The sequence below is a fragment of the Petromyzon marinus genome, chromosome 83, assembly GCF_048934315.1.
Source record: "Petromyzon marinus isolate PM22_M1 ecotype Great Lakes invasive population chromosome 83, UKy_Petmar_22M1.pri1.0, whole genome shotgun sequence".
Classification (NCBI taxonomy): Eukaryota; Metazoa; Chordata; class Hyperoartia; order Petromyzontiformes; family Petromyzontidae; genus Petromyzon; species Petromyzon marinus.
The window spans coordinates 4039680-4051335 of NC_133748.1; the positions used below are offsets into that span (position 1 = coordinate 4039680).

General features: G+C 41.5%; 2 protein-coding genes across 2 annotated transcripts; both read right to left on the reverse strand.

Moving 5' to 3' along the window:
* Nucleotides 1–235: 235 nt before the first annotated feature.
* On the reverse strand, nucleotides 236–4392 carry LOC142907775 (interferon-induced very large GTPase 1-like). Its single transcript, XM_076057560.1, has one exon. It carries the CDS (start codon nucleotides 4389–4391, stop codon nucleotides 2832–2834), a length of 1560 nt encoding a protein of 519 aa, XP_075913675.1. The 5' UTR covers nucleotide 4392; the 3' UTR covers nucleotides 236–2831.
* Nucleotides 4392–10491, reverse strand: LOC142907774 (interferon-induced very large GTPase 1-like). The gene has a single exon (XM_076057559.1). It carries the CDS (start codon nucleotides 9782–9784, stop codon nucleotides 4400–4402), a length of 5385 nt encoding a protein of 1794 aa, XP_075913674.1. The 5' UTR covers nucleotides 9785–10491; the 3' UTR covers nucleotides 4392–4399.
* Between the last annotated feature and the right edge of the window lie 1165 nt (nucleotides 10492–11656).

Consider the following 11656-nt stretch of genomic DNA (forward strand, 5'->3'; position numbering starts at 1 on the left):
AATACTTTTTGAAAAAAAAAATCTCATATCCAGCTGCTTGGGAGGCTGGCGCCCCAACGCCCCTAGTGGACGAACCGCGCCTGCATGCAACTCAGTGGGCAAATCTCGTAGAGTTCCAGAACTCCTCTTCCCCACACACGAGGGGGTGGGTAGCCAGCACCACGTCCGGTCTCCCCAGTGATGTTGTTTACACAACACACCATGTACCCATTTGAGGCTTTGTCGACCTAGGGGAGGCCCAGGACTGATTCATATAACAGTCGCTGTGTTGGCCATGAACAGGAATCGAACTCAGGTTGCTGGGTTTATAGCACAGCGTGCTCACCGCTACACTACCACTCCCCTACTATTCTTACTCTCCACCGACTGATCACTGTCGCCTGTTTTGCAATGCTCTTAGCGAGGGCTTACTGAGACTGTTACAACTCGTGATGGGTGCTGTGACCAGAACTATGCCTTGGCCACCTTGGTTTCGTTGACGCTGATGTTTTCACTCCACACCAGGTACTAAGTTATGAATGAATACCACCCTACAGGAGGGCCAGGGTAAGTTAGGGTATCACTCGAGTAGCACTGTACAAACCACTGCGCTACCGCTCTCCTCCACATACACACACTCTCGCACATATGAGACATACATTTTTATTGTCATAGTACTCAAGTTTATTCATATAAGATATATGTCAAGGTACCGTGTGATTGAACAGACAACTCCAGAATCACAATTACCCAAGTTACATAGACCTACAAAAACCCAGAGACGAAATACACCACTGTATTCCAAGATTAATTAAATCATTAGCAACATGATGAATACATACCAGAAGCGTGTTATCATTAATTCAAATTAAATCATACGTCTGAACACTACGTTAAATCATTAAAAAGCATTACAATTCAAGCAAACTAGTCAAGACAGTCGAGTGATTATACAAAATTCCAATTCACCACGCTTACATAATGTGTGTAATCACCGCAGGACAAACCTCAAGTTATTGTCCTTTGAGGTCCAGCACTGACAAAAACGAATCGGGTTGCCGTGATGTAATGTTTCACGATTGCAATGCAAGACACGGTTTTTCAGATTTACCGATAGCAATCACAATCTCGCACAGTAACAGGGCCATGTTCAGGGAAACTTATTTAGATTGTTTTCAATCGGAGTGGCAACATCTTCTCATTCTAACGAGAGCAGGGTGATAATTATATCCAATCATTGCCTCATATCTATTTTACAGCCTTAAGCCAGCAGCGTAAACTCTACATTCCAATGGCAGAAGCTTGTAACTAAATGTGACAAAGTAGTACTAATTTTATGCAAACTGGATAAGAAAGAAGATGGGTCGGGTGCTTGACTGGTAACACAAGTCCTTTTAAAATATATAATCATGTTTAATACAAGGCAGTTTGTATTAAGACTGCGTCTAAAGGCAATCACATCTCAAGATGCTGTCCAACACAATGGTACATGTGCATCATGAGGAGAACGGAAGGAGTGAGTATTTACTCGCCAATTCCACTCTGCTAGGTAAAGCACACAAAGATAATTGTATCATCTGACTAAACAAAAAGGATCCATAATGTGACATGGTATGCATGGATACGCACTGACTGCTTCACATGGAAAAAGCATTTGGTGCTTATGAACGAGACAAGTAGCAATGTGAACCTTAAGATTTTGACACGAACAAGTTACACATCACAAATGTTTACAATATCATGTTTTCAGAATTGCTAAAATACGTAATGCACTACAAGAAAGTTATTTTCACAGTGCAGGTTCGTGTGTTTAAACTTCACATCTTTTAAAACTACGCATATATAGGTTGAACATATCTCAGACAATGAGCAGGTTGAGCCTGGATGGCGCTTAAATTATAATCAACAACGATGTATGAATTTCGATTTAAAGCTTTCGTGACTGCAATGATTCATCTTCTTTGGTTCTTTCGGTAAAGTCACGTAGAATGAGAATAAAATAATAAATTGATAAAATAAAATAACACAATAATATTCTCATGACGTTTCGGCCACAACACAAGCGGCCTTCATCAGGTGAAGGGACGAGACTGTCTGGTAGGACAGCGCTGGAGTGAAAAGCGCTGTCCTACCAGACAGTCTCGTCCCTTCACCTGATGAAGGCCGCTTGTGTTGTGGCCGAAACGTCGTGAGAATATTATTGTGTTATTTCATTTGATCAATTTATTATTTTATTCTCATTCTACGTGACTTTACCAAAAGAACCAAAGAAAACGATGTATGACATACGTGGCTGTATTGTGATCAGCAGTGGGCAATCCGGTCACATAACATATTCAACCAACTAAGTAATTTACGTTATTTCCTCAAGCAAAGGATGCCGTTTATGCCAATTCCAAATGACTATGAAACACCAGAAGTCCGAGCTACTCAGTGAAATTACCAAGCACTTTCTTCCAAGTTGGGAGAAGTGGTTTTCTTTACAAGCACGAAGCAGCCCGAGATTTTAAGTCCCATTCCGCTGTTGACTAAACTCAGTATTCATCAACGTCATCCCGGCCCACTAACTGAAAATATCTATGACATAGCATTGGCCAAATGATGTCAACCAATGATAACGTTGTAATTGAGTCTTGCGCCAATGTTAATTACGATATCAATCAGAGAACACACAAAGCTACACCATTCCCAAATGATAGTGAAATATAAAATAAAGGATACGTTTGTTTAATGATCAAGATCTAATGGGCTACTGTAAATAAAATGCATTTATAGCACGAAGAAGGCGAATGACAAACTGACGTCGCATTGAGCAATTGTTCCCATTTAGTAACTTGATAATTGTGTTGAAACTATTTCTTCCATAAGTCTGCAATCGCTTCATCCTTTGTAATTTTTGTCCAGCCCTCTGGAATGGTGCCACGGCCTGTAAATTGTAGTTTGTAAAGCCTCTCTAGGTCTGACTTAAATCTGCAGACAAACCATTTCCAATATGGTTGAACGGTTAAGTCTGGCGTGATGTTCCAACTTGCATATTTTGGCCCTGCTGTACGATAATCCTTATATGGTATTTCACTGTCTTCTGAAAGCATTAACCACCAGTCACTTGCAACTAAACTTGTACAAATATCAATGGAAAAAGTATCTGTTTTACACCATTTCCCCCCTGTCACTGCCTCTGGCCGATGAATCGGAATGCGGTGGTTCTCGTCATGACCGGGTATTGTGTTTGTGCAGATGGCTTTACAGAATGGGCACTGCACCCAGCACCCACTCATCTGTTCACGTAGCATGTCTTGAGGTTTGTTCCTTACGTCTTCTATATCCCTTATGGATGCTGTAGAATATTCTTTTTTCAACTCTGCCACCATGGTTTCCAATGTTGTGGCTAGTTCATATCTAAAGCAGGGAATGTCATGTATGTCTTTGTAGTCAGCTCTAATCAAACTGTGCCTTGGGAAATGGATGTTGTCACCAAGCTGTTTACAAAATTCATCCAGCCACGATGATCCATCGCCTTTGTTTGACTGGACGGCTGTGATTGAATTCGTAATTGCAGTGGAAACTTTTCCCGTGTAAAACTCAAGACAGGACTCAAATATTTCTCGAATTTTAATATTTTCTTTTGCTGAGCAATATTCCTCAACACCTTCTGTAATGTATTTTTCAAAATATTGTTTTGGTTTCTGAATGTATTCCTTAAATTCCACGAATTGTTCCTTCTCTGCTAAATGTATCAAAATGTAGTTTTCTAAATTTGATCGATTCCCATTAAATGCCGGACAATCGGACTTCATTTTGTCTACAATTTCAAGGCTGGCTTTGTCACAGACTGCCTGGTGCATGGCTGTTTTAAGTTTTCTAGACAAAATTTCAGCAAATATAGTAATGTTTGCATCTCCGTTACATCGAATCTTAAAGCTGTTGAAGTACTCTTCTTTCTTGCTGCTGAAATATATTAGAGGATCGTTTGCCCTCTGAAAATCATCATCTATTTTCTGAAACCTCACTTCAGCATTTGCCAATATGTGTATTGCTAAATCTAGCATATACATATTTGTGACCTTTAGTCTTGCATGTTGTTTGGAACTTGAATCTACAGCTGCCAGCATAGATTTGATTACGTTATGCAGATCGGTTTGATTGTAACCAAGCTTTCGTTTCTCAAGAGATTTAATAACCTCGCCGGCTACATAGCGTGCATCCTCTGTAATTTTTTGGACGATGGCAGTTTCCTGTAAAATAGTGGAAGAGAAAAATGGATTAACCTGATTCCAGACGCCTTTTCGTTTAACCACAATATGTTCTCCATGACAAAACAAAAATGATTTATTTTCAGACATTTTTATCAATTTTGTGGATAATTTGTCTTCACTTTTAAAATGTGCATAAAGCGTATTTTCTGCTTGCATTCTAAAAGCTATTTTTCCAGGTGGGGTAACGCTTTTTTCACTTCATTTTTCCATTCTTCCCACATTGTCTCAAACTTTTTTTCCAATTGGTCATCTTTCACTCCAGAGGTTTTCAGTTTCGAAGCCAAATCCTTGCTCTTTTTTAAAAGCTGATCCTCAAAGCTGGATCTATATTCATCCAGACAGTTCCATACACTCTTTTGATTCCTCAAAACAGTATATTTTTTGTAACTATCAGTCACAAGCTCGTCCTTAATTGTTTCAAATTTCACGATGAAGTTAGTTTTCCATTGACTCAACAATTCAGCAGCATGTAGTCGATTAAAATATGTTTCAATGTCTTTTCTGATCTCGTTGTATTTTGGGGAAAGGGTTTGCTCAATGTTTGACCTAGTCAAACTAGACAATACGTCTGTCCTGTTATTAATAATATTATACATCTTATTCTCTTCTTTAATAAGATGACTCCTAAGGCTCCAAGTACATTTCCCATACATGTCTTCAAGTTTGCTGTAAGCTGCACTCTCGTGGGAGTTATTGAAGCTAAACACAAAGTCTTCTGAAAGCAATGCATTCCACAAATCTTGGATACGATTTTTCAATTCTGATATTTTTAAAACGTGACTTTTTGTCTTGATGATGCTATCTTTAAGTTTTTTAACATGTTGGAAGTAGCTTTGATTTGACGGAGCCATTGGAGGATCGACTTCCCAAAAGTGAGAAAAGAAATGGATCTGAGAGTTCACGTCGAACCCAATCACCTCGTCAAATGATACAGCTTTGTACTGCTCCTGTTCTGCAGCCGTGCGAGTCATCTCGTCTAACATATCCTGGAAGAGTCTCCTTCCATCCATGACATTTTCTTTTACAGTCACATTCCCGACATTTTGATGGACAAACACACAGCTTGGTGACAATTTCACCTGCTTCATTTTCAGAAATGCCTGCACTGCGATCTGTATAATGTTGTGCATCTCAGAGGGATTCTCTCCAAAAGTATTGATCACGGTCATGTTTGCAAGGCCGATCACAAATGTAGCCAGTTCATTGTCAAGAGTGGGTGTCGCATTTGATAGCTCTGGGGCACAGAGCCCTTCTGTGTCGACTATCAACACAAAGTCATATCCCAGCTCTTTGCTGAACTCTTCGTCCACCTTCAACAGCTGCATCTGGACCCCTCGGGTGCATCTCCCAGCACCCACAGGGAACTGGAGACCGAACATTGCATTCAGCAGCGTGGACTTGCCACTGCTCTGTATGCCCAGTATGGAGAGGACAAATAGTTTTTTGTTCCCAATTTTTTCAATAACTTCGTCCAAAACTGAGCAAATCCAAGTGAGGGGGACATGTGAGGCATCACCGTCCATGAGTTCAAGAGGGAACCCAGAGAGCATCAAATCTGCTGCGATGCCTGGCAAAGCAGCCGAGGGCTTGTCAGCTGTGCGCGGTGTCTGTGACGCTTCATAGATCTGCCCAACTTCCCTGAAAAGGTGATGGATTCCAAAAGAGGATGCCTCACGTTTTTCAGATATTCGTTCCAGCTCTGCTTGTTGTATAGACAGTAACCTACTGCCAATATCTGTTCTCCTGGACTCAAGTATTCCTTTCGGAGCCTGGTGATACTCCTGATGAAGTTGTGATATGCTACCTGCAGACAGGTTATCTAAATAGATTTGTAGCCAATGCAGTGAGTATTGTTTTACTGAGTCTGCATGATGCCCCATATTATCAATGAACGATCTCATTAATTTATTGAGAGGAGATGCTTTGTGAAGCTGGGCTTCCCGTATTGATTGTTTTTCCATTGCAATGTTCTCCCTGTACTCTTCCACGCTTTGGTCCCCCTCTACTCTCAAGCGAGCGAATTCTTTGTCTTTCTTGCACCACTCGTGCAACAATTTACCTTGAAGAGGCAGAAAAGTCTCCTTCATGGAAGACAATGGCTTGTCCTTCAGAAGACTCAATAAGACGCCTGCCATAGACTTGCCTTGTTTACATTGTTCATCATCTTCATCAACACTGAAGCCGCACTGTCTAGCGATGTCTGAGCAATCATTAATTGTAACCGTTTGTTTTGAATTGGCCAACATATATTTGAGGGTTGACTTCAATTCATCCATTAGTTCAGCCTCATTTCTATTCTTGACACCAATTTTTACCTTTGTTTTACAATGTCCACCCAAGATTCGTTCTTTGTCAGCCCAAAGGCAAAGTAAAGGCTTTGGAGAATTTAGACAATCTACCAAAATGCTTTTAGCTTCATCATTGTTATCACAATCTGACATTAATATCACGTTGACAGTGGATATCTCGAGGAGAAACTGCACCTGCTTTTTGTGCTCTCTCGCATCTCCATGGAGATTTGTGAACGCTATGTAGTCATTAAAGACGTCATCATCCCTCCCACCTGGACAGTACCAGGCGATCTCTGTGACTCCTTCCATTAGGAGACCATTCTTGTTGCTGCCTCTGCAGTGTCTATGAAAGAAAACTTCATTCTTTTGCTTTCCAAGCAGAGAGTTCAGCATCTGAGATTTCGATGCGGGTGATTCACCAAACCTAATGAATGACACTAGAGGAGTGTCAGCGTTAACAATCGCACAGAGGTTGGTTTGCTGTGTCTCAGTAGATGCAGCACGGGATTTCCAGCTCTTTTTAATCTGTCGGAATGCCCATAGAGGGAATTCTATTTCTGAGCTACAAGGATTTGGAACTAAAAGCGGCAGTGCAAACTGGCAAAACGAGAGTTTGGTGTAAATGTACTGCCTCACAAAATTGTCTCCACAATGAAAAATTGCCATTTGCAAATCCATTGGGTGAACATGGCTTCGAGTTTCTGTCGTAGACCAATCTTGACTACTCACAATACCATCATGGTTAAAAAACTTTTCATAATTAGAGTTTTCATTCTGCATGGTTTCATTGTTTTCATTTTCACCCAGAACACTAACATACCGTGCTTCGGAGTCAAACATCATCAGTTTCTGCAAATAATGAAGAACAAGTTCTTCCTCTGTGATTGGGGCTTCTTTAAGTATTTCTGACTTAACAACACACATATGCTTTGTGTGCATTTTTTTCGGGTAGTATTCTTGAAGCCCCAGTATTTTACACAGATTCATAAACGTTTTCATCCCCTCTGTTTCACTCTCAACCTTCGATGTCTGCGAAGGAGCCAATGTGATAGTCAGTGTCCCAGCAACAAGAGATTTCAAAGTTTCCTCGAGTCGGTTCCAGTCAATGGGGCCTCCATCATAGACCAGCACCACGTTTGATACTTCGGTGCAGATGTTTGCATCCAAATAGGATTTCATGAACGTCAGATGTTTGAGAGCTGAGTACTCGCTGTGTGCCGCGTCCACTTGGTGCTGAAGGCAGTTAACGTCTTCATAGTCGAGGAGGCGATCGAACGATCTCTCCTTTGTACGGAACCCTGAAGCAGCAGCACATGAAATGAACAGGAGCTCCTCCTCCATCCGCTCCATTTCTCGGAAGCACCGGCAAAGGGAATTGAGGGAAAATGTGATTTCATTGGTTCCCTTCACCTTTGCTTCATTCAGTGCAGTTTCAAAAGAAGTCGGTGCATCCATCGCTTCTTTTAATTGTTTCTTTGTTTCTGTAAATGTCTTGCCAAGGGCATTTAGCTCAGCATCAAGAACCCTGACTGTATCAGACCCATACACCCACTGCGTTATCGAGGAGCGCTTGGGGAAGTTCTCCACTGCATAGATGTTGGGTTCCAATAGGTACCGCATTTTTATTTTTATCCAATCGGTTTCGTCACAAGAAGAGTGCTTGTATGCCGATACAATCCGCGTCAAGAATTCCTGAAGGGCTGGGTGTGAGAGACACGTGTCAATCCAGCTCCTGTTAGTTTTTGTGCATTCATACAACTTCTGTTTTAGATCCGCCAGCATTTCCAGATGAGTGTCATTGTCAGATTCTTTCCACTGCTTCGCATCTTCCATTATCGATTGCGCTTTGACATTTATGTCAGCCAATTCATCCTCTGGATAATTATGTACTTCTTTTTTTGTTAAAATGGTGTAAGCTTTTTGAAGATCACTGGCCAACTTCAGGACATCTTTAAAATCGCATTTATGATTGGACAGGACGATGTCCCATACTGGTATAAACCTGATTCCTCGGTCGATGAGAGACCATGTCCTATTGTTGACAACAATAGCAGATTCCCACTGAGGGAGATTATGTACATCAGGATTACCCCCTGTTGTGGTTACAGTCATCTGTATCACATCGGTGAGCACCGGGCTGTAATGTCCAGAATCACTTGGAGCTGGCTCAGTTGTCATTGCAGTACCTGTATCAGTCGTTGTACTACTGCCGCAGTCGGCACCAATGTTTGGTTCGAATAACTCAGACAAGAGCAGTTTTATTTCATCTTGCTGATGTAAACTGAAACCTTTAGCTGATGCCTTCCTCCAAAAAATTCCTCCAAATTGGAGAGGACCCTCGTTTGCGTGAGAGCCAAAATTGTGGAAGAATTTGCAGCTCATGCTGGAAAACGCGTTGCTTTTAAAATCTTCCTTTGTATTTTCCAACGTATTCTCAATAATTTGTAGCTCCTTCAGGGCTGCTTCAGACAGCCTGAGTTGTGCCATATGAAGATTACCTGAGGCTAGGGGCAGGTACGTAAACTCTGTCCTGGAAAGATAGGAATGATCAGTCTGAGTATTTTGCATTTCCTTAAGATTCATTGATTTGACTTGCATTAAGGCTGGTTTTCTACTCAAGGACGAGACGCATCCTTTCTCGGAGACAGTGCTACTGAAGCCCATGACTTCCATGGTCTTCCTGAACATGGATTCATCATTGAAAGAAATAAACTCGTGTTGTTTTGTCTCTGACCTGCCGACCAGACCCACGAGCCGGAATGTTTGTGGGATCGTCAAGAGTTTTCCTCTCTTTTCTAATGCATCCTCTAACTTTCCACTCATATAAACCCCCTCTAGAGCAAGACCCCCTGATGCGTTTTGTAAAATCTCTGTATCTGACAAACAATGTGTTGAAACAGATGGACATATTTCTTGGGCAGGCTCGTGAATTCTCTCAGACACGACAGAAGGCAACAGATTATCAATTTGTATATGTGGAGCCAAGCTCACTGCCTTTTTAGCACTGACAACACCATTAGCAGCAACAATTCCAAGCATTTTATACAATGCCCGCTTTTCCCACTCTTTACGGAAATGTGAGTCCAGTTCTCTGCTGTCCTGCTGGTCGAGGTGAAGCAGGGCCTGTGCATTAGAAATGAGCAGAACCTCACGCAGTTTCTGTTTCCAGTAAACTGTGTCAAGACCCACATCTCTGAGCTTTTGTGCAAGTTCATCGTCAGCCTGGCTTCTGCATTCCTCTTCGTCCTCTCCAGACATCGCCTAGGGAAAGGCACGTTATTACAATTACAATGTTTTAAAACAAAAACTTCGAAATAGTAAAAAAAAATAAGAAACTCGTCAGAGAAGTACGTTCTAAAAACATAAATGATAAGTGCATGCACATCATGGCAAGGGTACACAGTTGCTGTACCTCTCGTTGCCCAGGAAACAGATAAATAACATTGTGAGCACATACTCTTTGGTTCTATTGGGTAAAGTCACGTAGGTGAAAATAAAATAACAAAAAATCACGACGTTTCGGCCACAACACAAGCGGCCTTCATCAGGTGAAGGGACGAGACTGTCTGGAGGACAGCGCTGGAGTGGAAGCTTTAAATCTAGAATTGTGAGCACAATGAGCCATCGATCAGCCTCCCATATGTACATTCCTGTGGTACAGCGATGGAAAGCGTGTACACTGTACGACGTACAACTGTCTTTGACCATTAAGTATGTATGTGTAATGAGTCCACCGGATGAAAGTTGAGATGAAACACTCCTCTTTATTTTCAACATCAGCTCACGCTGCGTGTGACCACTCAACTCAAAATCCCAACAGGAAGCGCCCCAATCGCCCTGCCTCTTTCAGTGACGTCACCACTCCCCTGCTGGGCGTTTCTCTCACACTCCGCCTTCTCTCGGATAGCTACGGGTCCGTTCTGTGTTGCTAAAGTTGAGGGTAAGAATCCACCCATTTTTCGCCATATAGCATTGTGATATATAACGACTTATTGTTGGTAGCTTAGCTGATTGGAGAATATAGAGTTTATTGATAACATTGAGGTAATTTATATATTCTAGTATTTTTTTTATTGGTTCACTATATAGTATTCATTATATATTGTATTGTATACCCAGTTACTGTGAATAGCTCAGATGTGTAGGCCTTAACTTCAACATAGCCTTTTCTGTGACCAGTCACAAGCAAATTCACTCAGTTATTTCAATGCTAAATTCGCCTAGTTATTTCAATGCTAAATTCTCCTGTTTGATTTGTACTAGGTGCCTCGGTGAATGTATATGCTCTGACTTTAACATAGCTATTTCTGTGACCAGTTACAAGCTAATCACTCAGCTATTTTAATGCTAAATTCTATGCTAATTCCTTTGTCAAGGAGTGCCTCTGCGGATGTGTATACTTTAACTTAGCTATTTCAATGCTAAATTCTATGCTAATTCCTTTGTCAAGGGGTGCCTTTGCGGATGTGTATGCTTTAACTTTAACATAGCCTTTTGTGTGACCAGTCACAAGCTAATCACTCAGCCATTTCAATGCTAAATTATATGCTAATTCCTTTGTCAAGGCGCTTTGTTTCTTCTCACACAGCTTAAAGGTCGTGATCTCAGCGTGGCTTTCTCACTCCAGCGCGGTCCTCCAGACAGTCTCGTTCCCTTCACCTGATGAAGGCCGCTTGTGTTGTGGCCGAAACGTCGTGAGAATATTATTGTGTTATTTAGTTTTATCAATTTATTATTTTATTCTCATTCTACGTGACTTTACCAAAAGAAACAAAGAAGATATCAACAAGGTCTCAACAGGGATTGGTCAGGAGGCAGGCTTTTGAAGTGATTGTAGGGAAAGTTTTTAATGAGAATAGGCAGGAAACAAAGCAGAACCCAGAGGCGACGGTTTGGCTCCATTAGAGGGAAAGTTCAGGGATTTGCCGAGAGAAATAGGATGAGGGAACATTTGAGAAAGGGGGCTGAGGGATATATAAGGGGAAAGCACGAGGAGTAGGGTCGTTCGGAGGAAGACACAAGCTGGAAGACACCAAAGAAGCCAAGGGTCCCTTATTGAGTAATTCCGTAATAGGGTTCCTTATGATGTCAACTCAATAAAAGTGGCTCTTCTTATTCCTAGTCGTCGGA

Bases quoted from the DNA above. Each gene is read 5' to 3' on its own strand.
- LOC142907775 (XM_076057560.1), bottom strand. From the start codon at position 4,391: ATGCAAGCAGAAAATACGCTTTATGCACATTTTAAAAGTGAAGACAAA.
- LOC142907774 (XM_076057559.1), bottom strand. From the start codon at position 9,784: ATGTCTGGAGAGGACGAAGAGGAATGCAGAAGCCAGGCTGACGATGAA.